The 27,630-nt window shown below is 36.0% G+C and overlaps 1 protein-coding gene across 3 annotated transcripts in view; it reads right to left on the minus strand.

Moving 5' to 3' along the window:
* Positions 1-27,630, minus strand: part of Su(dx) (Suppressor of deltex) — a 569,124-nt gene that overhangs the window by 145,042 nt on the left and 396,452 nt on the right. For all 3 annotated transcript variants that reach the window (XM_067138560.2, XM_067138561.2, XM_067138559.2), the window contains exon 9: positions 19,400-19,537. In XM_067138560.2, coding sequence (XP_066994661.1) covers positions 19,400-19,537 — 138 coding nt within the window. The remainder of the gene's footprint in view (positions 1-19,399; positions 19,538-27,630) is intronic.

Below are 27,630 nucleotides of genomic sequence, written 5' to 3' on the forward strand. Positions count from 1 at the left end.
AAGAGACTGAGAAATGTACATACTAAGATCCTCAATATTCTGTTCTATTAATTTTCTAACTTAATATCACTTCTACAATCTTCCAAACTTTACCTATACTCTCTTCTTCTTCTTCTTCTTCTTCTCCTCCTCCTCCTCTTCATCCATTCCCTTTTCCAGATTCTCTCTGGGTAGGGTAGTATACCAAAACCCACCTTACTCCATCTTACCACCACTCCTCTTCTATTGCTATCGACTCCTCTATTTGCAATACAGTCCACAAGAGAGCTCCTCCATCTCATTCTATAGTGTGTTCCAACCTTAAAATGCAGTACAGCAGTAATGGGATAATTCCGTCTCTTTCCTTCTCCCATGTTTTGCGGGTAGCGCTGTCCTACTCTAACGCAGCGGGTTTGCCAAATATCCGTAAATCAGAATGTTATCGGTTAAAATGGGTGAATATCATCTTATGTACAGAATTTCAAGGTGCATTTGATGCCGTTAACAAAAAAAAAAAAAAAAGTGCAAAACTGGTAATATAATGGAAAGTTATGCCAAACACAAAATCTTCACTGCATAGAACTTATCATGTCATAACTCCTATTTTATATTCATTATTTTCCAAACTTTTCACTGCTGGTAAAGAAACATTTCAGTTCAATGAAGATAAGTTTATTTTTAAATTTACATGATGACAAAATGCAATATAAAAGAAGTAAGTATTAATAACCACCTAATCGATACTTTATTAATGCCTCAGGCAAAATTGAATAAAATTAAAACTTACAGGACGACATGTTTCGACCACTTAGTGGTCCTCTTCAGCTGTATAAATAAAGAACTGAAAAGAAAAAACATTATGACAATAAGCACAAATAAAAGTTCTTTGGAGACTCCTTTGATAAAAATGGAGGTCATCAGAATAGGTCATCCTGCCTCTCGTTCTTGTTTGGAAAAGATGTTTATTCTGTGCTGTCTAGAGGGTCTGTTTTTGAGCGTGACCTGGTGAAGTAACGATGTGATACAGTTTGACAGTTCATGGAAAGCTCTGGAGAGAAGGGAAGTAGAGTTTTATCGTCATCTAAAATAACATGTGAGGGAGGAGGGAGATTGGGCTGTGCTTCTGCGATGTCGTGTTTGATTATATCTCTTGTTCGTCTAGTCTGTTTCATGTCTACCCTTTCTAAGTATTTGCTAATATTCTCATATAAGATGTTTTTATGCTCGTTGTTTTCGTTGAGATTCTCTTCACCGTTTTCCAATTTATCAAGAACGATGTGGATGTTTTCCAGGTTGTTCATAAGATTACCTTTATTAATCATACAGATAATTTGAAGGTCCTGTTTTATATTGGTGAAATTGTGGTTGGACTCTTTCATATGGGATCCCATGGCAGAGAATCTTTTGTATCTTTCAGCACTGACGTGTTCTTGTTATCTAATTGAGAAGTTCCTTCCAGATTGTCCCACGTAAGTTTTTTTACATTGAGCACAAGTCAGCTTATAAATACCCGATTCCTGGAATTCGTCATCTTTAAGTTTATTAGCTTTATTATGACTAAAGAATCTATGTTTCGTGTTGTTGTTTGTAGAGAAGGCTACCTTGGTATTGTGTTTCTTGAATAAAATATATCAGCAAGATGGACTTCCAATGGGAGCGCCGGCTTCTGGAATTTTAGCTAACATTTACCTCGACTTTTTGGAACACACTCAGATAGTAGGTCACATTAAAGGACTCGATCTCTGGCTTCGATATGTTGATTATACCTATGCCATAATTAACAAGGAAATAAATGATAGTCACAGTATCCTTAACACTTTGAATAATTTAGACCCAAACATAAAATTTACAGCTGAAGAAGAAGAGAAAGGCATACTCAATTTTCTGGATATCCAAACAATTCGTAAAGACAACCATTTCCAATTTAAAATATACAGGAAACCCACTTTTACCCCGACTACAATCAAAAGTGATTCTTTACATCCCATCTCGCAAAAGAAATCAGCTTATTATAGTTTCGTCAACAGAGCCTTTGAAATTCCGCTAACAGAAACAGACAGAAAAAAGGAACTTTCTTTCATTCGTCAACAGGCTCTACATAATGGTTTCAGTTTGAAATTCATCAATAAAATCATCACTAAATGCAAATACCAATAACAAATTAAACTTAAACAGCATTCAGAAAAAGAAAAAGGATATGTAAAATTCACCTTTAATAACCCGAAGATTTACAAAATCACCAACTTATTCAAGAAACACAATACCAAGGTAGCCTTCTCTACAAACAACAACACGAAACATAGATTCTTTAGTCATAATAAAGCTAATAAACTTAAAGATGACGAATTCAAGGAATCGGGTATTTATAAACTGACTTGTGCTCAATGTAAAAAAACTTACGTGGGACAATCTGGAAGGAACTTCTCAATTAGATATTAAGAACACATCAATGCTGAAAGATACAAAAGATTCTCTGCCATGGGACCCCATATGAAAGAGTCCAACCACAAATTCACCAATATAAAACAGGACCTTCAAATTATCTGATTGATTAATAAAGGTAATCTTATGAACAACCTGGAAAACATCCACATCGTTCTTGATAAATTGGAAAACGGTGAAGAGAATCTCAACGAAAACGAGCATAAAAACATCTTATATGAGAATATTAGCAAATACTTAGAATGGGTAGACATGAAACAGACTAGACGAACAAGAGATATAATCAAACACGACATCGCAGAAGCACAGCCCAATCTCCCTCCTCCCTCACATGTTATTTTAGATGACGATAAAACTCTACTTCCCTTCTCTCCAGAGCTTTCCATGAACTGTCAAACTGTATCACATCGTTACTTCACCTGGTCGCGCTCAAAAACAGACCCTCTAGACAGCGCAGAATAAACATCTTTTCCAAACAAGAACGAGAGGCAAGATGACCTATTCTGATGACCTCCATTTTTATCAAAGGAGTCTCCAAAGAACTTTTATTTGTGCTTATTGTCATAATGTTTTTTCTTTTCAGTTCTTTATTTATACAGCTGAAGAGGACCACTAAGTGGTCGAAACATGTCGTCCTGTAAGTTTTAATTTTATTCAATTTTGCCTGAGGCATTAATAAAGTATCGATTAGGTGGTTATTAATATTTACTTCTTGATTAAACATCGATACGGTCATGAAATGGACAACTTGTAATAAAATGCAATATATGCATTTATTTTCAGTCATGTTTAGGGAATTTTATGTGCAGGCACGAAAAAGTCAGTCGCTGGCCAGCGTCTTTCCTATTCAATTTGCATGGGGGGTCAAAGTAAGGCAAATGGACTTCAGATATGGAAGTTATTTTTAAAACAAACCCGAAGTTCTTATCTTGCTTAGTTCTTAATTTGTGACAGGAAGAATGTCTCCTTGAATTTTGATTTCGTGCATGTCTCGGCTGGCTTGCTGTCTGGCTGGCTGAAGTACAGGTAGTGATCTCCCAAACATGCACTTTTAACATTTTCAGACAGTCGCATGCAGTACAGTGCTCATTTCGTCAGTAGTATGTACAATAGTGATTAAATACATATCAGTGACATGTACAATTCTTGAGGGCAAGTGTATTTCGTTTGTGTGGTTCGGGAGTTCGTGCTCGTGCGTGGGGATCTTAGTTCGAAGAAAAAGTGCAGAAGGATCATGGAGTGGTTAAAGCGAAGCAAACGGTCTTGGGATATGGAAGTTATTTTTAAATTATACCCATTTATGACAGGAAGAATGTCGCGTTTGTTTGTGTTTTACGAGTGACTCGGCTGGCTGGCCAGTACGGATCTCCCAAACAGTGAGCTTTTAAATATACTGACAGCCGTGTGCAGTGGTGATCATTTAAACAGTATTATAAGATTGATTAAAGTAAGATCAGTGATAAATGTACAGTTCTTGCGGACAAGTGGATTGTGTTTGTTGATTTGTGTAGTCTGTGTAGTTGTGAGTTCATGCTTGTGTGGGGGGTTCTTAGTTCAAACAAAAAGTGCAGAAGGATGTACAATGGATCGTCAAATAAAAAAATAAAAAAAGTTCCATAGGTACACTCAGGGGAAAAGAACGCAATATTATAATGAGTCCCCTGGATTATTTTTTAAAGACTATGAATGTGAGTAACGCAGTCAGTGAAACAGCTAAAGCTACAGGTTGTTCCGAAAGAACAATCTATGCTATAAGGAAAAAACACACACAGGGTCCTTTGCAAACTCCCGAAAAAAAAAATAAAAAAATAAAAAAAAAATAAAAAAGAAAAAAAAAGAAAAAAAAAAAGAGAAGTACGGCAGAAAAATGCAAGGAAAATTAAATAACATGAAATTGTGAAAAGTGGAGTGCGTCGGGTGGTTCATTCTCTTTTATTTGCTAATATACCACCGACACTGAACGTGATTTTGAGTCAGGTAAATGGAGAAGATTCTTTGCCACGATTTTCCAAAACTACGTTGTATCGCTTCTTACATGATATACGCTTCCGTCATTTCAGACGGGGTAATAAAGCAGCTTTCATTGAAACCGATTAAATTATTAATAGGGGACACAGATATCTTAGGGCGATAAAATGTTTGAGGGGATAAAATAAAGCTATAATTTACACAGATGAATCGTGGGTAAATATTGGGCAGACAGTGACAAAAGAATGGAAGGATATGACAGTGAAAAGTGCACGCCAGGCCGCCATTGAAAGGGTGAGTTCGGAACTTAGACCACCGAAAAGCCGAGGACGGCGATTCGCCTTAGTCCATGTGGGTAATGAACATGGTTTTGTTCCAAATGCTGAACTAACATTTTTATGCCATAAAAACACGGCGGACGCCCACGAGGAAATGAGTGGTGAAATTTATGAGAAGTGGTTTTCGGAACAACTGTTGCCGAACACTCCCGAAGGTGCCGTGATCGTGCTGGGTAATGCCGCTTATCATTCCCGTAAGTTGGAACCTTTGCCGGTGGCTTCTTGGCGAAAAGATGACATCGTACAGTGGTTACGTAAAAAGCAAATATCTTTTGAGGACGGGATGCTCAAACGAGAATTTTTGCACATCGCTTCTCAGCACAGGGATCTGTATGATTAAGCAGAGAATAGATGAAATGGCAAAAGCAGCAGGTAGGCAGATTCTACGTCTTCCGCCTTATCACTGCAAGTTAAACCCTATTGAGATGGTGTGGTCCCAGGTGAAAAATTACATCCGGTATCATAACGTTTCATTCAAAAAAAAAGATATGGAAAATTTAATAACCACTGCGTATAAAATCAATACGGTGGACAATTGGGCAAATTACGTGAATGAAGTAAAGAAGAAAGATTTGTGGAAAGCAGATGAATTACAGGACGATGTTGACGATGAACAGTTTTTAATAAGACTTTCTTCATCGTCCGAATCATCCTCAAGTTCATCTCCCGAACCTGGTTCATCCAAAGCGGGAACATCTGGCCTTGCAGATATGATAGAAGGTGTACGTCCAATGTCTGAGAGCAATGACAGTGATTAAGGTATGTTGTATTTATTTTACCATCCTACAAACAGCAATTTATGAACGAATGAAGTTAAAATTACAAAAGAAAAATGTGGAACTGTAACGCCCTGTTTGAGTCCCACTCAAGCATGATCTTCACAAGTCGATTTTGCAACAGCCCGCTCTATCTACGCTGTACTGCAATTTAAGGTTGGAACGCTCTATAGGCCGTCTTCTAGGCCTCTTTGCAGTCTATGTATCCATGAATGTTCTCTTTAGTATTCTCTCTCCTGGCATTCTCATGTGTCCAAATCATTTCAGCATTGCTATATCAATCTCTTCTTGAAGTTTAACACTCCCACGCTTCTCCTCAGTTCGTATTCTACCTCATCTTGTCTTTCCCTGTATGCTCCTCAAGAACCTCATTTCACCTGCTTGTATCTTACTTTGGTTCTGCTTAGTCAATGTCCAGGCTGCTGAAGCATAGGTCAGTATAGGTTTATAATAGAATGAATATAAAACCTTCTTGCACTTAATTGGCACATCTTTATTCCACACAATGTCTATCGCACACTGGTAGAAACTTGCAGACTGCTGTGTTCTTAAATAAATTTCTCCATCTAAATTTCCATCTTGTGACATCATGCTGCCCAAATATTTAAAATTTTTCCTACTTCAGAAGGTTCATTTCCTATTCTTATCACACTCCTGGATTTTCTGTTACCTCTCGTTATGATCAAAGTCTTGCTTTTCATAGAACTAATCTTCATTCCAAAATTTCTTATCTCCTCCATTCCATAAGTCAACTTGTGTCTGTACTTCCTCTTCATTCTCTCCCCAAACTACAATGTCATCGGCAAATAGCATAGACTTTACTTGCTCGCCCATCATCTTCTCCTTGACATTATGTAGAATATCTATCCATGATGATAATGAAGAGTAAGGGAGACAATACACTTCCATGTCTTAAGCCTGTCTCATCTCTGAACCATTCAGTTTGACTCACTTTGGTTCTAACACAGCTTTCACAATTTTGATACAATGCTATTACCATCTGCATTGTTTCATTCCCAATCTGTGCCTCTGTCAATGTTTTCCATACCAAATTCCTTGGGACACTATCATATACCTTTTCAATATCTAGAAACATTACTACCATGTCTTTTCCATACTCCCAATACCTTTCCATCATTTGACGCAATGTAAATATTGGGTCAAATGTGGACCTGCCTCTGGTGTTCTGCCAATTTTCCCTCTACTCTACCTCTTATTCATTTATCCAAGATACTTTCAAGGATCTTAGCTCTATAAGGTATCAGCGTCACTCGTCTGTAATTTTCACATTGCTTCCTTTCTTGAAAATTGGTATAATGACCCCTTTCATTCACTCGTTTGGAACAATCTTTTCTCTCTATATCACTCTGAAGAGCCTGTACAACCACTACAGACCAATTGCTCCAGCTGCTATTATCATTTCTATGGTGACCTTGTCAATTCCAGCTGCCTTGCCTCATTTCATTCTTTTAGTGGCCCGCTCAATCTCTGACATGGACACCTCGTTTTCCTTATATTCCATCTGCACTAAATCTGGTTCTTCGATTTCTCCTTTTACCGAGGCATTCTGCACGTTGTAAAGCTGTTCAAAGTATTTTCCCCACCTCTGCAAAATATCCTGCTTCTGTGTCATCATTTCCTCCTGTTCATTTTTAATGAAGTTAGCACCTTCACCTGGGTTTTTCTTCCTTGTTTCCCACTTGGAATAAGATCTTTTTGCTTCCGGGTGTATCTTCTTGCAGAGATTCAGTGAGTTTTTGCCAGCATTTCTTTTTCTCTCCTTGAACCACCTTGGAGCACTCCTTCTTGCAGTGCCTGTGTTCTGTTTTGCACTCTGTTGTTCTGTTTCTCAGCCATTTTTTTCAAGCCTGTTTCTTCCGTTTAACGGTATTTTTTACCCTGTCATTCCACCAGAGTGTTTCTTGATCTTTCGTTCTTCCTGATACTCTTTCACAGGTCTTTTCTGCAGACTCAACCATGACTGTTTTTAAGTATGCCCATTCTTCTTCAACCCTGCCAATGTCTTCCTTACGTATACTTGTTTTAATGTGTGTCTGGAACTCTTAATTTATTTCCTTCTCCTGCAATTTCCACACCTTTAGCTTTCTCTGCCTAATCTCAGTCATCTTTTGTATCTTTCCCACCTTTAACTTAGCTATCGCAACTCTGTGATCTCCTTCAGAAGATTCACTTGGGAGGGCAGTTACATCAACCAACATTTTCCTGTTACCTTTCTCGACAAAAATGTAATCTATCATAGTTTTGATAGTGTTCTCCCGGCTGTATCTTGTTATCTTCTAACTGTTTTTCTTTCAAAACCATGTCTTACCAATGATCAGCTCATTTCTTCGACAAAAATCTACTATAATATCTCCAGCCTTAATTCTCTTCCCATATCCAAATGGACCTATAATCTCTTCCTTTTCTTTCCTGATGTACTTGGGCATTCCTGTCTCCCATGAGGTACAAAATTGGGATGCTGGTTTTATTTGAGTCTCTGTTGCCATTTTTTTTCAAAAACAGCCTTCCTAAGGTTAGGGTGCGGGGATTATTCGCCTGAATACGGTATATCTGTAACACCAGTTTCAAGTCTCAAACTGATCTTAATCAACCTGTCATTCATGTTTTCCAACAATTCTAGGTATTCCTTAGGTTTTTGCTAATTATGAGACCTACACCATTTTTGGCTTCTCTTTCTCCACTGTAACCGTACGTATGTACGATCCCCGAGTTTTTAGGTTAGGAAATTTTCGTATATAGTTTGTAAGGTTAAAATCCTGTAATTTTGTTTATTTACCATGTAAAAACGTAATATTATAAGAAGAATGTATAGTTAGGGAATATTGCATATGTTCATCATTATATTTTGTATAAATTTCCGTTTGGGTAAGAGTCTGTAAATATGGCCTAGCCGTAAGGATTGTGCAACCGGGAAAACTGCGACTATATCGGGAAGGACGGTTGAAGTCAGTTGGATGTGTTGCAACAAGTGGCTTGAAAACACGGGGTACGGCAGGTTGTATCGGTTGAAGAATTGGAGTGAATCAATGTGGACATACATGAGTGGACGGTCTATGTCACATCATATACTCGATAGCCAATGCGAGGGCTTTGTTTTGAGCGAGGTTTGGGTTGACAGAGTGACGCGGGAAGAAGTGCCGGTGTGAGCGTTGCTACCAGTGAACTTTTCAGGACGCTATAACCACGTGTAGCAAGCATATATAAGTGTGTACGCGTGTGCAGCGAGTTATTCTGATTCTGATTCTGATTCTCATTCTGTTTCTGACTCTGATGCTGATACTGTGTGTTTTTCATTTGTACTGGTCTGCGGGAGCGACGTATTTGCGCAGTTTGCTATACGATCTGCTATTGTACGTGAGTATCTGTTACGGAGTGATCATGGTATAATCTCAACGACTTACCGGCTTTGCAGTGGACTTACTGTAAAAGAAAGTGTTTGTTTGGAACTTGTCACCCGAGTATGCAGCTTCAATTGGTGGAGAATGTTGCTGTTTGCTTGCCTCCGGACATGTAACTCTTTCTGTCCAGCCAGCAATTGGAAAGAATTCAAGACGTCGACGAAGAAGTGTAAATAAGGTTAGGGATGCTCGTCTTAAAGAAGGTTGCATCCATATGTAGAGAAATAGTCGTCGTACTTTTCTCTACCAGATTAGGATTCACGGTAACAGTGGAGTGCAGTGGGGCTCTTACCTGGAGGTATGTTAAAAGTATAATGATGTTCTATTTTTTTTTTAGTGATGATTTTAATGATGTGTAATTTGCCTTTGTAGACGGCAAACGAGTAAATCTCGTGAAGAGATGATTTTGTTGGGTAGTATTGTGTATATTAGCTCTATGTAAACGGCCAGCACTAAGTGGGTTGCATTAGTGTTGATTTTGTTGGTGTTTGTCACATATTAGTTCTTATTCGATGTTGTATTTTTATTAGTGATTTTAATGATGTGTAATTTGCCTTTGTAGACGGCAAACGAGTAAATCTCGTGAAGAGATGATTTTATTGGGTAGTATTGTGTATATTAGCTCTATGTAAACAGCAAGCACTAAGTGGGTTGCATAAGTGTTTATTTTTGTTAGTGTTTGTCACATATGAGTTCTTATTCTGGGAGTAAAGTCATAGAATCAAACTTAAAGTGAGTCTTTAGTCAGTGGAGTGAGGCTGAACCTGGCCTGTTACCCAAATTTAATTTCAGGGGTTATATAGCAACAGGTAAGGTTATAAAGCAAGTCTGGAGCCTCGTCAGCCTGATGACCGTCGCCTTGGTAGAGGGAGTGGCTCGTGGCTCTACATAATTAAATATTCCTGCAATTGTTTGGCAGGTGGCGCCCATTATCCATGTTATTTACACTTATTTGAGTCAACGTTTATCTGTTCAGTATTTCAATAGCTTGCGGTAGTTACACCACTATAGTATAAGGTGCATCCTTTCTTTAGTTTCCCTTCATCTTTTCGTTTCCATTTGGTCTCACCGATTCCCAGCAATGCTATATCTTTGTCACAGTTAAAATTGAAGTAATAAATAAAGAGGTTCAACCTATTCAATACAAAAGAATAAGAAATGCAGTGATTACATTCTTATTTAATAATAAGTAGAAGTGGTACTGGTTTCAACCCTAGTCCAGGTCATCGTGAGCCGATTAAAACATGAAAAATACATAGGAAAAATAAAATAAAAGATCAAGTTCACTCTGGATCAGTAGAAGAGGCGATATAAAAATGACGGGGGTAGACACTGTAAAATTCAGAAGAAGTAAAATGTAAGCAATTTAAAAGAAACAGTACGTAATTTTCTGAACAGCAGTAAGGCACACGCAGTGTTAGGCAAAGTCTTATAATGTTTATGAAAAGCGGAGAACGGTTAAATGAGCTAGCTTGTATACACTGTCAGGCACAAAGTCATAACACAATCGAACACGCATGAAGATCCATAATCGTGCTGAAGCTGAAGATGAGTAGATCAACTGAAGTAACTTGCCAGCTCCCGGTGATCAGCGCGATATATTCAACATCAGGCACTGTGGTTTCAAATGCCAACGTAAAATGAAGAATAGCTTAATGATCCAGTATTTGCTTCGGTCGCAGGAATGAAAGTATATATAGATACATATAATATAATTCTATATAACTGAATAAGTAATTATGAACCTGTAGAATTTTTAGAACAGTTGACGTGAAAAAAAGAATTGTGAAGAAAAAAAAAAAATTAGTAAAAAGCGCAATACCGGAAACAAATGAAAACATATATGCACAGTGCGCTATTTTTTAAAATGTAAAAAATTCAGGTCGTGATTGAAGTATTACAAGTGATTATTTTCATTTTGACCGTATTGAAAATCAATTATTAAATGTTGAACATTAATTTATTGAAACCACCTATTCAATACCGGTTAAGTCTTTATGACTATAACAATGTCATTACATTAACTTTGAGTATGGTACATGTTTCGCCTGGCATAGCAGGCATCATCAGCTATTAATTCTATCTCCAAGTCAGAGCTCTGAGTGGGTGCTATTTTAGGATTAATCATAGTCAATATTATTTATATAACATTGCAAAGGAGTGGTTAAGCCGTCCATGTTTTAAAGTTCTAAAGTGACATTCTACTCATGTTCACATTTAATGGAATATATTGACTGTTAACTTTCATAATGTCGGTAATGAGAACGGCTTGCTGCAAGTGGAATTAAATCATCTGTACATTTTTACAACTTATTGGAGATTAACGTATGCTAGAACTATTCTTAAACATTATTTTTTACAACAATTTACATAATATATATACAAACTTATGGTACATTTTTGGAACTGAACTGGTTGAACTTGTCTTGAAGTTTCAATGGAATGTCTTATTCATATCCTGTCAAATGGAGAAAATGCTGATGCTGGGATGGCATTATAGTCTATTGAAGTCATAGCATTTAAATATAACTTCTTATATTTGTAGGACATTGAAACATGTTCAGCTTGTATGTTTTTTTTTTTGGAGGTCTAAATATTCTATAGATCAGTATCACTCATTAGAAGAATGAGCATCAATATTTAGGTGTCTTAAAGTGGAAAGGCGAGAATGCTGTTAGAGAGTTTGATCAAGATTTGTTAGATAACGGATTAATACATGACCGTATAAACTTGTTGTATGTTATTTCGTTGTGGAGCTTTTTGAGGTTATTCAGTGTCAGGTTGAAGAGCAGTCATTGGATTCAAGATGTAGTGTGTGGCTGGTGGGTGTGTTGAAGTCTGTGGAATAAAACAATAAAAGTGTGTGAGTGCTATATTAGGATGATTTATTAGTTAGTAGATTTAATGTTCTTGAAATTTACCCTTTAGATGTTAGGAGGAGGTCCTGTTGTGTTGCTTGTGTGAGGTGGTCTGAACAGTTGCTTTATCTCTGCTTCTTGTATTGTAGGTATGTGTCATTGTTGGCAGGGAGTGAGTTGGGTTATTGTTGGATTTATAGTTGAAGATTTAAAAAAAAATTTTACTGTTTATGTTAAGAGATGACAATAAATTAGGGATTTGATCTATGACCGGGTTCTTTGTTTCAACGGTGTCATTTAGATTTTTGTTTTTATTGAAGTGTTGGTCTAAAAGGATGTAGGTGTTTTCAAATTCATTCATTAGACTACCTTTATTGATGATCTTTAAGATTTGAAGGTCCTGGTCTATGGTGGTGAAGTTATGTCCCGTTTCTTTCATATGGATACTCACAGCGGAGTGTTTGTTGTGCTTAGATGCGTTGTAATGTTCTAAATATCTTGTATGAAAGCTGTGTCCAGTTTGCCCAACATAAGAAAATTCACATTGGGCGCATTTGAGTCTAAAAACTCCTGAATTGGAGTATCAGTCGTGTGTTGAATTTACTGTATGGGAGTTAAAGAATATATTTCTGTTCGTGTTGCGGGTTTTGAATGCAATATTTATGTCCTGTTTCTTGATTGGGTTAGTGATTTGGTAAAGAGCCGGATTTGTGTAGGTGAAGGAGGCAAAATTATTTTTTTAGGTCTTTCAGGGGTTAGGTTAGTAGCAGTTTTTAATTTGATTTTGTTTATAATTTTATTGACTGTGTTTGGTTTGTAGCCATTAAGTTTTGCTAGTTCTTTAATATACTGTAGTTCTTTTTTTCGGTTATGGTTGGAAAGAGGAGTTTTGAACGCTCTATAGATTAAGCTGTAGAAGGTTGCTAATTTGTAGGAATGTGGGTGCATAGATACTTTTTTTATAGTCAGAGGGGTAAAGTGGGTTTTCTATAGATTTGGAATTTGAATTTATCATGTGTTCTATTTATGGTTACATAAGGAAATTTAAAGAGTTGTTGGTTTCATCTTCTTTTGTGAAGGTAATGTTATTATTGAGTCCATTAAGAAATTTTAAAATGTTGTTGCTGTTGTTTTGTTGTTTATCAATGATGGCAAACGTGTCATCAACAAATCTTATCGATAGGTGGAGACCGTTGATTTTGTTTACAATTTTGTTAGCCTCTAGATTATCCATGAAAATGTTAGCTAAAATGCCTGAAACGGGATCTCCCATTGCCAGTCCTTTTTGATGGTAGATTTTGTTGTTGAAAGTGAAGTAGTTGTTGTTCAAAACAAAGCTCAACAATTTGATAAAGTCATTTATTTCAAATTTGCTTAATTTACTGTGTTTGGTAAGGTTCATTTTGATAATATTTATAGTATCATTAATAGGGATGCTTGAATACATATTAGTGATGTCATATGAGACCATTATGTGGTTGGGTTGTAGTTTAAATTGTGTTAATTTTTCGCAGAAGTCAATGGAATATATTTTTTTTTATTGAAGTAGTCGAAGTCGGCGCAAGACAAGAGTTAAATTTGAATGAGAAGAACCGAAATGACGGTGGCATTCTAGTTTTTTTTTGAGGTAAAAAGAAAAGATAGGATAAATTAATAGAGGAAGAGGAATAGTGGAATAAGAGAAGAATAAAAAAGATTGAAGTTAAACGGTGTTGAGGAAGGATAAGGTAGGGAGATGAAAGAGGGGTAGTTTAGGGTGGGTTATTGGAGGTAGATGTGTGGGTAGGAACTTTGTAAGGCATGGAAAATAGAATTGGGGTTTTGAAATGTAGAATTTTTGAGAAGAAGAATTAGGAAGTCGAAAAGGATGTTGGGTTTTTCAGAAATGTCATTTAAATTGAAATTAGGTTTGAAGTATTGGTCAAGGTGAATAAAGCAATTTTCAGTAGTGTTTAATGATTTTAAGTATTTTCATGTCTTTTTTCAATATTGATGAAATTATGCTTGGAGTGTTGTATGTGTTGTCCTATGGCGGAGAATCTGTTGTATTTAATGGCGTTGATATGTTCGGAGTATCTGATATTGAAATTACGACCAGTTTGTCCGATGTAGGAGGAGCTGCAGTTGTTACATTTGAATCTGTATACTCCAGATTTAGAAAATGCATTAGTTTTATTTAGTGATTTAAAGTTGTGTAAAACATCAAAATTTCTATTGTTAGTTCTAAAAGAAATTTTCATGTTGTGTTTTTTAAAAACATTAGTTATTTTATAAGCATCTTGAGTGAAAGTGAAAGTGGAAAATGCAGTTGGTTTTGTTATGTCTTTAGATAACGTGGTTTTAGGACGGTGTTTGAATTTGTTGATGATACGGTTTATGAAGGAGATGTTAAAGCCACTGAATTTAGCGATGTTACGGATGGTGTTCAGTTCATTATTTGAATTTTTTTAGACATAGGGGAGTTGAAGGTACGAAAAATTAAGCTGTTATAAGTAGCGTTTATGTGCTTGAGGGTGCGAAGAATCTTGTTGTATTGTGGTTGCTGTTTGGGTTGGTTTTCTGAATATTTTGTAAGATAAAGAAGAAGGATGTCTAGTGATAGTTAAGTCTAGAAAATTAAGAGTTTGGATGTGTTCTGATTCGAGGGTGAATTTAATGTTAGAGTCTATGTTGTTGAGATGAAGAAGTGTAGAGGCTGCGTTGGTTGATTCTTCATTTAAAATTACTAATGTGTCATCGACACATCTGGCCCAAAAGAGGATGTTAGAGAAATTATTCTACTGATCCGGAGTGAACTTGATCTTTTATTTTCTTTTTCCTATGCATTGTTTTTCATGTTTTAATCGGCTGATGATAACCTGGAATAGGGTCGAAACTGGTACCACTTCTACTTATTATTAAATAAGAATGTAATCACTGCATTTCTTATTCTTTTGTATTGAATAGGTTGAACCTCTTTACTTATTATTTCAATTATAACTATGATACTTTTCAATACGGAACAATGAAATTTTTATCTTTAAATGCACAAGCTAACCAAGCTAAACAAAAAGCCTTCTCTTACATGGGCCTTAAGATCAAGATCACTAAATTAGGAAAAGATATCGACTTCCTAAAACAATGCATTTCCTATAATCTTACCCCAAAATTACTTCAAAGTTGTATCAGAAAAACCCATTCTTCTCCTCACATGTTAAAAACCCAAGGAATAACCAACAAAATTTGGTTAAAAAACGAAATTCATTTCTTATACAAAAAAAATCATTTTTAAACAACAGATTATATGAAACACATCTAGAAATTGCTAATCTTCTCCAGAGTGCACAATGGAACCTCTTTCTAACTCAAGTAGATAATAAATTATTTCATGAATTGTCAATTAAGCAACAAACCCTGGAGGAAAAAACTCAACATTCTTAAGAACAACTCTTCTTCACATAAATTTCAGATTAAGATCATTAACACACCCTCCGAAACCATTGAACAATTCCATCATCCCATTGTAAATTTATCTAAAACAACTGAGTGATTATGAAAACTTAATTCTTTCGAAGGGCCTCAAACACAATTGGCCCAACCTCAACACTTGCAATGTAGCCACCAATTTAATTACTGAATCTGAAATAGCCATTAACAAAATGCCAACAGATGAACAAGATGAAATCAGATATGAAGTAAAAAGAAAACTCGAAAAAATCGTCATTAACAATAACAAAAACACTTCTCTTAATAATTTAATTAATGATAATTAACACATTTTAGATCTTAAAAAGAAAATCAATGACAATAATCTCATCTTCACCAAATCTGATAATGGCAACACTGCTGTCATAATGGTAAAAACTGACTACTTAGATAATACTAAAATTTTTTCAGTGACTCTTCTTTTTCTATAGTAAAAAAAGACCCAACCACGAAAATCCAAACAAACTTTAAAAAACACTTCCTTTCTCCCCACAGATCAAGAAAAAACTACATTAATAAACATGAACCCAGGCATACCCACTGCCAAAGCCCTCCCAAAAATTCACAAAACTAACATTCCCAACCGTCCAATAATCAATTGCAGACCCAGTCCCCTATACAATACTTCTAAATTCATCCAAACATTTTTACTAAAAAACTATCGATTTTTATCCAACAAATCTATCAAAAACACTTCTGAACTAATCAACAAATTAAAGAACTTTGATATCCAACCAATTTTTTCTTTCATTCTTTTGACATTGTAAACATGTACCCTAGTATTCCAACTTCAAAATTATTCCCCATAATAAACAACAACCTAAACAAATTCAGTAACCTGAGTGAACTTGAAATTCAAGACTTCATGTCTATTTTAAAATTGGTTCTCGACAATAATTATTTTACCTTTGATAACACCATTTATCAACAAGATGGCTTGGCTATGGGCTCACCAGCTTTAGGCATTCTCGCTGAAATTTACCTTGACTTCTTGGAAAACACAAAAATTAATAATAATAATAATAATAATAATAATAATAATAATAATAATAATAATAAAAATAATTTCTCTAACATCCTCTTTGGGGCCAGATATGTCGATGACACATTAGTAATTTTAAATGAAGAATCAACCAACGCAGCCTCTACACTTCTTCATCTCAACAACATAGACTAACATTAAATTCACCCTCGAATCAGAACACAACCAAACTCTTAATTTTCTAGACTTAACTATCACTAGACATCCTTCTTCTTTATCTTACAAAATATTCAGAAAACCAACCCAAACAGCAACCACAATACGACAAGATTCTTCGCACCCTCAAGCATATAAACACGCTTCTTATAACAGCTTCATTTTTCGTACCTTCAACACCCCTATGTCTAAAAAAGATTTAAATAATGAATTGGACACCATCCGTAACATCGCTAAATTCAATGGCTTAAACAACTCCTTCATAAACCGTATCATCAACAAATTCAAACACCGTCCTAAAACCACATTTTCTAAATACATAACAAAACCAACTGCATTTTCCACTTTCGCTTTCACTCAAGAAGCTTATAAAATAACTAATGTTTTTAAAAAACAACATGAAAATTTCTTTTAGAACTAACAATAGAAATTTTGATATTATACACAACTTTAAATCACTAAATGAAACTAATGCTTTTTCTAAATCTGGAGTATACAGATTGAAGTGTAACAACTGCAGCTCCTCCTACATCGGACAAACTGGTCACAATTTCAATATCAGATACTCCGAACATATCAACGCCATTAAATACAACAGATTCCCTGCTATAGGACAACACATACACGACTCCAAGCATAATTTCACCAATATTGAAAAAGACATGAAAATACTTAAAATCATTAACAAAGGCCCCCTCTTAAACACTACTGAAAATTGCTTTATTCACCTTAACCAATACTTCAAACCTAATTTCAATTTAAACGACATTTCTGAATAACACAACATCCTTTTCGACTTCCTAATTCTTGGCATAGAACTAACTAAGAAACAGCTTAATATTGTACTCGTCAATTCCTTGACGTTACATGAGACCCAAAGTCAAGATGCTAACAGTTTCATTCGCAACAACGTTCTTGACCAGTCTACCTATAACAATCGTTTTTTTAAATCTCCACTTCTGCATGACACATTTAAATATTAGTTACGTCAAGAACATGAAAATGAAAATCGTGGGTCAAATAAGCCCCAGTTTTAATATCGTCCTTTCTCAAGACTTATGATAAAAAAGAAGATCCATTTCATTTTATTTTTAAACATTTTAAGTTAACCAGAATAGAACTGCCAAGTTAAAACACATTTAATTTAAATTTATTTTTTCAATCTTGACCAACCTACAATCAACAATCAGTTCAAATCTCCACTTGTTGTTGACGACACATCCTGTCAACAGACACAGTACGTCAAGAACATATGATACAGGGGTCACATAAACCCCGGTATGTAATCCTCTTTACCAAAAAGAAGATCCATTTTAGTTTTGGACATTTTTCAAATTAGATAGATTTGGACCAAAAAACTTAACTGTATTAACGTATGTTACCCGTCTTAAGAGTTCATTAATGTTTGTGTATATTGTATATATTGGTATGTTTATATTGGTTAAAAAGGTCCCAAACCTTGACCTAAAGGTTATATACAGGCTGAAGATGCCCAAAATAATGGGTGAAACATGTACCTGACCTAAATAAGTCTACATAAAATCATGTAGATAATAACCACATTAAACGTGGGAAGTACTGAATAGGTGGTTTTTTATTAAATTATCCTAGTTATCTATGCCAAGCGTCATCTTCAATACGGAACAATAATGAGAGTTGTTACTTGTAATTCCTAATTCTTCTTCTCAAAAATTCTAAATTTCAAAACCCCAATTCTATTTTCCATGCCTAACAAAGTTCCTACCCACATTTTCTACCTCCAATAACCCACCCTAAACTACCCTTCCTTGATCTCCCTATCTTATCCTTCCTTAACACCGTTTAATTTCAATCTCTTTTATTCTTCTCTTATTCCACTATTCCTCTTCTTCTATTAATTTACCCTATCTTTTCTTTTCACCTCAAAAAAACAAAAAACAAACTACAATGCCACCTTCATTTCAGTTCTTCTCATTCAAATTTAACTCTTGTCTTGCGCCGACTTCGACTACTTCAATCACGACCTAAATTTTTTACATTTTAAAAAATAGCACACTGTGCATATATGTTTTCATTTGTTTCCGGTATTACGCTTTTTACTATATTTTTTTCTCTTCACAATTGCTTTTTTTTTTCACGTCAACTGTTCCAAAAATTCTACAGGATCATAATTACTTATTCAATTATATTAAATTATATTATATGTATCTATATATACTTACATTCCCGCGACTGAAGCAAATACTGGATCATTAAGCTATTCTTCATTTTACGTTGGCATTTGAAACCACAGTGCCTGATGATGAATATATCGCGCTGATCACCTGGAGCTGGCAAGTTACTTCAATTGATCTACTCATCTTCAGCTTCAGCATGATTATCGATCTTCATGCGTGTTCGATTGTGTTATGACTTTGTCCCTGACAGTGTATACAAGCTAGCTCATTTAACCGTTCTCCGCTTTTCATAAACATTATAAGACTTTGCCTAACACTGCGTGTGCCTTACTGCTGTTCAGAAAATTACGCACTGTTTCTTTTAAGTGACTTACATTTTACTACTTCCGAATTTTACAGTGTCTGCCCCCGTCATTTTTATATCGCCTCTTCTACTGATCCGGAGTGAACTTGATCTTTTCTTTTCTTTTTCCTATGCATTGTTTTTCATGTTTTAATCAGCTGATGATGACCTGGACAGGAGTCGAAACCGGTACCACTTCTACTTATTATTAAATAAGAATGTAATCACTGCATTTCTTACTCTTTTGTATTGAATAGGTTGAACCTCTTTATTTATTATTTCAATTTTAACCGTGATACTTTTCAATACGGAACAATGAAATTTTTATCTTTAAATATCTTTGTCAACCATAAAATCTACAATTTCTTCCACTTTCCTTTTAGTGTCACTACATTGATGGTTGCTATCTTGATGGATTTAGTTTACCTATACACAGATCATAATTATTAAGACTCACCCTTTGGGAGCTCCTGGACGAGGGTCTTGGAATGTAGTACTTCGTGTGTTATGATCCACAAAGTATCGTACACCATCTTCTGTTAGGCGAATTTCCCAACCCGGAGGTAATGCAGCCTCATCAGCTCCAATCTCTTGCCTATTTCCACAGAAGTAAAATATGAAATAATAATATTACAATTCTGCAAGTATGTTACAATCACAAAGACCATACAGTGTACTAGTTGCATAGCACTGAACATGTCGTAAGGTAAAATGTATGAAACTAACACAGTAACAAACCAATGACATACTTGCATAACTCCACAGCTATAAGCCAATAATCTACCTAATTTATTATAACTGACCCTAGAGGAAAGGCTGAAGTGACTTGGCCATTTGAAGAGAAACAAGATTTTCATGCTCATACATGGAAAGGAATGAGTTAGTACAAAGAACAAATATTTATGTCCTATAAGAAGGAAAACCAAATTGAAGAAGAGCGGAGAGACTGGGGAAGGTGTCATTAAAGACAAAACTACCAAGACTGAAGCAAACTGACAGATATTAGAAAACTACCTGGCTCTTTGGAAGGTGATCCCAATGATCCTAGGTGTTAATAAAAGGAAAAATCTTTATTGGGGTAATCACATTAATGAAGTTATACTAAGAGTTACAGATCTCCTCATATGGTTACGAGGATATTTAAGAGTTGTGGTAAGGATGTAAAGGAAGGTAGGTCCTCTATTACAGCATGGCTTCAGTGATGGGACCCTCACCAGGATTATTTGATTGACAACTGGAAAAGATCAAAAGGAAAGCAGCACAAACGAGTTGTGTTACCTTCGGACTGGGAAAGATTTAGGAGTAAGGAGACGAGCTACTAGACTACGTGGTATGTTCTCCACTGGCAGTGGAGAGATGATATGCAATGAAGGCCTTCAGTTTAAAAAGAAAAATAATGAAAACAAGAAAAACAGTCTGTAATTACTATGTAACATTTATACATTTCAGAAATGAAATCTTTAAAATTGCAAACAACTTAAAGAAATTCAAGTTAAAAACAGCTTTCAGAACCAAAAATAAAATATGAGGAAATATCTATAATGCAAATTCTGTCAACAAAAAAGATGTTTATATCAATTCGGGAGTATATAGGCTCACTTGCAACGACTGTAATATGCTTTATATAGGAAGGACTGGACGGACATTAACTCAACAATAGCAAGAACATTTTAGGGCAATAAAATACAACAGATATTCAGCTTTTGCAGAACATATTCATAATAACAAGGCACTAAGAAAGATATTAAATTAATTTTTAAAGGTAATTATGCCGTATAGTTAAATACCTGTGAAAATACTGAAATATTTATGGCACAGAAAAAAAGAACCAGACAAGATTTTAAATGAAACTGCTACTAATGACATACTGTTCGAAGCCTTGAGATGAGGTAATGTCATGTGCCACTAAGCATACACTGCCTTCGAAGCTGAACATCAGGTCAGTACTAGCATAACCTTAAGGGCCTTGCATTGATATGTTTTATAGTGTTCAGTTTCATAAACTATGTCTTTCTTCATTTTTACAGTTTACTTATATCTGGGCTCTATTTTATATTGATGACTAGAGACGGGAATTTGCCTATTTGCCTATTTTATTCCTGTGTTCAGAAACGTACGCTTTTGAGATTTAAATCCGTTTTAGGGTCCTTTAACCTAGATTTCGTTGGTTTTATTGTGCCTATAAATGCCTATTTCAGGGGTTTGTGCCTATCTGAGTATAATTGCCTATTTAATTCCCTTTAAATCTATTTTAAAGAACCCGATTTTCTCCTAGGGCATTGTATTGTAACTGATGTGCTCGACAGAATTATCTTCTCAATTCTCAAGATCTGTTTACCCCACGAACAAAAATGGGAATTCTCGGAAGTCACCAGAAATAGTTCTTGGGAAATTTCATCCGGAGAAACAAGGAACAATTTGACCTCGAAGCCTACAACCCCTCCATCCTTCTAAGACATATGCAAAAACCAATCAACGTCGAACTACCTTGCACAACCCATATCCCTTATACCTCCTTCTCGATATACACTGTTGTACGCTTACGCTTTATCTTCAGAACGTGTTGTGATTTCTTGTGAAGAAGAAGCGTGTCTGTGGCAATGCCCAAAGAAAATCACCGGGCGAGTTGGCTGTGCGCTCAGGAGTGCGCAGCTGTGAGCTTGCATCCGGGAGATAGTGAGTTTAAGCCCTACTGCTGGCACCACTGAAGATGGTTTTCCATGGTTTCCCATCTTCACACCAGGAAAATGCTGGGGCTGTACCTTAATTAAGGCCACGGTTGCTTCCTTCCCACTCCTAAGCCTTTCCCATCCCATCGTCACCATAAGACCTATTGTATCTGCGTCGGCGTGACGTAAAGAAAATTGTAATTGCAAAGAAAAATCTTCGAAGTCCTACTGGCTGAAGCGGTGGATCACAGGGGATCCCATTTTCACTACGGATGGAAGGGTAATCTTCTTCCAAGCTTGCTGTAAGGTGGTAAGTTCGTTAGTTCCTTTTTTTTTTTTTGACTGAACTACGATTGCCGATCGCATTTAACTCTAGCATTCATAGCCCTATTAATTTACGTATTGTGGAAAGTTGATCTGTTGTAATGCAGTATTAGCCGTCAACTTTCAATAATTTATATTGCTAAAATGTAAGTAATCATTTAATTACTGAACGAGGAGTTAGAACGCTGGTGGCCTCTTGTCACAAAGTGGGTGAAAATTAAAAATCGGTTTTTGAACTCTGATTCATTTCCTGTGAAAATAGAGATTTACAACTGAAATATTTTCTTTCTTTCTTTCTTTCTTTCCTTCTTTCTTAATCTGTTTACCCTCCAGGGTAGATTTTTCCCATGGACTCAGCGAAGGATCCCACCTCTATCGTCTCAAGGGCAGTGTCCTGGAGCGTGATACTTTGGGTCGGGGATACAACTGGGGAGGATGACAAGTACCTCACCCAGACAGCCTCACCTTCTATGCTGAACAGGGACCTCGTGAAGGCATGGGAAGATAGGAAGGGACAGGCTAAGAAGAGGGAAGGAAGTGGCCGCGCCTTTAAGTTAGGTACCATCCCGGCATTTTCCTGGAGGAGAAGTGGGAAACCACGGAAAAACACTTCGACGGTGGCTGAGGTGGGAGTCGAACCCGAATCTACTCAGTTGACCTCACAAGGCTGAGTGGACCCAGTTCCAAGCCCTCGTGCCTATTTTCAAATTTCGTAGCAAAGACGGGAATCGAACCTGGGCCTCCGTGGGTGGCGGCTAATCACGCTAGCTAATACACCACAGAAGCGGCAATAATTCCATTGTGGAGTTTTATCTCCCGTATGCAGTTATCAGACTGTGCTTCAATAAATAAGCTTCTGATAAGTTCACCTGCATACACCCCAGCGTCAGTGGGTAGGTTCTGACACATCCCACTCTGAAGAGTCTAGTGTCAGACCTAAGACGAAACGCTGGTTAATAGAGCAAACGCCGGAAAAGCCATCCATCTAATTTTTGATCTGATTTTTGATATGCTCTATTGGTGGAAAAGAATCTAATTCCCTCTATGGGAACTTAGAATTTCCATTTGGAATTGCTAGGCGGGCATTAATTCCATTGTGGAGTTTTATCTCCCTTATGCAGTTATCAGACTGTGCTTCAATAAATAAGCTTCTGATAAGTTCACCTGCATACACCCCAGCGTCAGTGGGTAGGGTCTGACACATCCCACTCTGAAGAGTCTAGTGTCAGACCTAAGACGAAACGCTGGTTAATAGAGCAAACGCCGGAAAAGCCATCCATCTAATTTTTGATCTGATTTTTGATATGCTCTATTGGTGGAAAAGAATCTAATTCCCTCTATGGGAACTTAGAATTTCCACATGAAAAGGTGAAGGAGGTGGTTAAACAAAAGAAGAAAGCATGGCAAGAATGGAATAGAGATAGGAAAGAATGAAGTAATATTAAGTATCAGGAAATTAAAAGTAACTCTAAAAAGTGGTAACAGAGGAACCTTATAAGGACTATACTCACAATCTGATGTATCTTATTTCTAAAACCTTTGGTTGCTCCATTTGAGCACTATTTAACCTCATGTATGGAAGTTATAATGATGTCTTTAGCATGTTGTTATATGGAAAATATTTTTGTATAATTTCTTGAACTCTCATGAGAAAAATTTTAAATTTTAATTGTCTACAATTTTAATACTGCAACTTGAATTTGGATCAGGTACTATAGGAGTGTTTGTACAGTGTTATCACAGTCAATCTGATTATGCACTTTTATAATGTCAACTTGAGCCTATAGGCAGTGTATAGTATTGTATAGTATTGAGTAGGTGGAATAAACTTTGCATTTTATATGTACAGAGAGTGTGCACGGCCGTTCTTAGCGCCTCTAGCGAAAGAAATCTATAACGTTTTGGTGATCTTGTCTTGAGCGGTCAGTCCAGGCTATGTAACTGTGGGTGAGAAATTGTGGTAGTAGTAGTAGTAGTAGTAGTAGTAGTAGTAGTAGTAGTAGTAGTAGTAGTAGTAGTAGTAGTGTGGTGTATCAAAATGCCTAAATGAAATACAAACTGTTGTGCAGTTAAGTGCCACAACACACAAAGAAACGCGCTTGGAAAAGGAATTACATTTCACACATTTCCTGGTCGTCCATGGGAATTGGACAGACGCAGGAAGTGGATTTCGGCTGTAGGAAAAATAAAGTAAGTACAGTACCTTATTTCATTAATGAAGTAAATCACACATTTCATATCACACAACTGAAATCATACCAGGTATGCCAAGTCAAGAACACAATGTCCTTCCATGTGCACGTGTCTTCACAATGCTGAATATTTATAATAATAATAATAATAATAATAATAATAATAATAATAATAATAATAATAATAATAATAATAATAATGTTTTCCTGCATTTCAGTGCAGATGGAACTCCATGGGAACCCACCAAATGCTCCGTCATTTGCAGTGAACATTCTTTTGGAGGAAAGCCAAGTAATATTGAAAATCATCCATCATATATACCATCTGTGTTTCGTGAGAGCTATAAGAAGAAACCGAAAAGAGATGTGATGTATCCTGGTTTGAAAGAGCGAGTAAACAAATGAAATGCTCAAATATGCATACGTCTTATAATCAGGAAAATCATGAATTTATTGTGAAAAACGAGTGTGAAAAACTACATAAGTCGTGCAAGCAGCATTTGAGATTGAAGCAACGACTTTCGAATTTGCTTGTGTTTTAGTGGGAATGATGTAGGCACACAGTGCAACTCAAGCACAATACCTCCAAGTATTTCGGAGAAGATTGATAAAAGTTGTGGTTCCAACACCCCCCTGGACATAAGCAGAGGATTTCATGGATACCAGAGCATAAAAAAAGTGAGACACAGTTGAAGGATTCAACAAGTGTTTCATCTAAAACATTCAATTTTTTTACTTTCTGTGTTTCTAAAGTGTCTATAAATATATTGTACCAGGAAAGCCTAGGTCCTGGCCCATATCAATCGAAAGAAACGTTATTCCAGCATAAAATATCCGTCCGACGTACGAACAACTGAGCAAAGGAATGTTCCAGCATGTGCCAGACTCCACGAGTGCACTAGGCGAAGTCAAGTGACGTCACCTGTCGCTCGAAGCTTACCTCCCCTAGAGATATTTCTCGAAAAGAACTTTCTTGATATAAAGAAGAATTCTACATAAACCTAGACCAATACACAAACCCAAACTTCAACTTAAATGAAAATACTGACAAAAATAATGTTCTTTTCAACACAAACATTCCCCTCCTAAAAGATCATTATTTAAAAAGAATCAACAAACAACAACCTACACATACAAATGAACCGCTCAAAGATCTCCCCTCCTCCAACCCCGCTTCCGTCAAAAACGCTCCACCCATCCCTCCAAACCTCCCCTCCGCCGCCACTAAATACAATCCCAGGATAACATGCAACAGATCTCGACAGGCAGCCACGCAAAGCATACAGTTTCAACATTCAACGTAAGTAACACAACATATAACTTACCTTCTACACCTTTATTATACACCAACTTACACACCTACTATTTCTGCTTGCAGATAATTAATCTACAACACACAGAAGCCTTCATGCCATTACCATAAAGTGCAAATTTAAATTCCATCAAGACGCACGGCACCTCGAACGAGCTTCATTATGCACCAGTCACCATTCAACCAGCAACGACACACTAACAATTACCTATTGACATTCATAGACTCAGATACTTCACCAAAAGCAGCAGTTTACAAATTGCAACAAATTCAACAATAATACAGATCTAACACAATACGTGCATGTTATGCACTCCACCAGTTGAAAGTGAAAAACAAACAGTAAAAAGAAGGAATTGGTCCCATTCCATTAGATTATACTTTAAACATTTTCAGTTGGCTGCTATGTCAGATCGTAATATTACATATGTATTATAGATGGTAACAACCTACAGTACTACTGTTTAGAAATGTAAACCCCATTTTATACATGATAAAACAAACACATGAGGTATCATATATCAATACTTTAGAAATGAAGGATCCATTTTAATAAGGTATCACATACTAGTATTTTTAGTAATATAGGATATATTTTAATTAACCCTTTAATTAAGCTTTTCCTACGCTTACTCCAATAGACTTTTTTTTTTTTTTTTTAAAGTGGAATACCTCAAACATTAATACAAAGTGAAATTACGTCTTACTGACATCACAACAACCAATAAGCTGTGATATACCTTTACAACAAAATACTTTTAAGACTCTATAATGGACTCATTATCACTAATGTGTATGAGTGAAAAATCTTATTCCATATTTTGTAATACAAGTGTAGTATGATCAAAAAGACTCTAACAACAAGTACTTTTTAAACAAATGATGTATATTTTTTACCATTTTAGTAAGATATTTGTTAATGTTTTAATCATATGAATCAATCATACTGAATGTAATATTATCAATACCAGATGTGAATAAGTGTAGAACCCATTATATGTCCAAAAAGCTTAGACACAGTGAGCCAATATACCTCATACAATAGCACTTTAAAAAACTAAGATGTACCCACTAGTACTTTAATGACATAACATTCAACACTTGATTTAATTGAAATAGTCACCAAATGTAACCTTTCATATGTGATGTTTTTATAAATTCTTTTTTTTTATGTGTCAACTGAAGATGATCCCCGAGGGATTGAAACCGGTATTGACCAATTTACTAATTTAGAGTAAATAAACTAATGTATTGATAAGGTGGAGATTTTAAACTTTCTTTATATCAGAGTACCAATCAATACGGAAATGAAGCTGATAGACTATGAAAGAACTTTCTTTTCGCAAGCTTTTCAACGCCTTAACCAATTTCAACGGAACAAACGCTGAATTGTAGCGGACGTCATAAAAGTTAATCCATCCCATGGTTGTTGAGTTACAATAATTTAAAGTCTAAGAAGATTATGCACTCACGGTCACATGACCAAGAGAACCACCCCTCCCAGCGCCGGTATATATGTCAAGGCGAACAAGCAGAGCAGAGCAGAGCAGTACAAGGACGAGTACACAGATGTGTGTGTGAGTGAGACAGAGGGGAGACCGACCCTCATACAGTATGTCCGCGCAGTCACGGTGAAAGTACTTGCCGCCGCGTTTCCGGAATACGAAGTTATATCGCCGACAAAATTATTTAGTATATCGTGTCTACGGTCTAATTCTAAAGACATTTGACAATATAATACGAGTGAAGTTATTGAAGTGCAAATACCAAATATTTAACGTTCACAGAGTATATCATTACGTGTGGGCTTAGTTTACTTTACATAATATTGAACTTCTACAATGAACAGAAACTAATGTGTAGAATTACCAGGACTCATTTCTTTTCGAGCACTGAACTGTTTTTTTTTTAAATTTATTTATTCACGTAGTGTTCATGCCATATTAGTATACGACTTACAATAGTAAACTGGGTGAATACTTAGAACTTTTTCTGAGGTAATATGACGTTATAATAACCAGATAATCAGAAAATAATCCTTAGCGACTTAATGACCGTGTTCAAAGACTGTGATTATAGACTGTGATTTGCCTTTTTCAAGTGTGAACTGTGTAATTATGGACGTTCTTAGTAACGACTTTAAATAGTATTTCATACAGAAAGGACTGTGATTATTCATTTAACGTCTTAA

This window comes from Anabrus simplex, chromosome 1 (assembly GCF_040414725.1).
Source record: "Anabrus simplex isolate iqAnaSimp1 chromosome 1, ASM4041472v1, whole genome shotgun sequence".
In the NCBI taxonomy this organism is placed as follows: domain Eukaryota; kingdom Metazoa; phylum Arthropoda; class Insecta; order Orthoptera; family Tettigoniidae; genus Anabrus; species Anabrus simplex.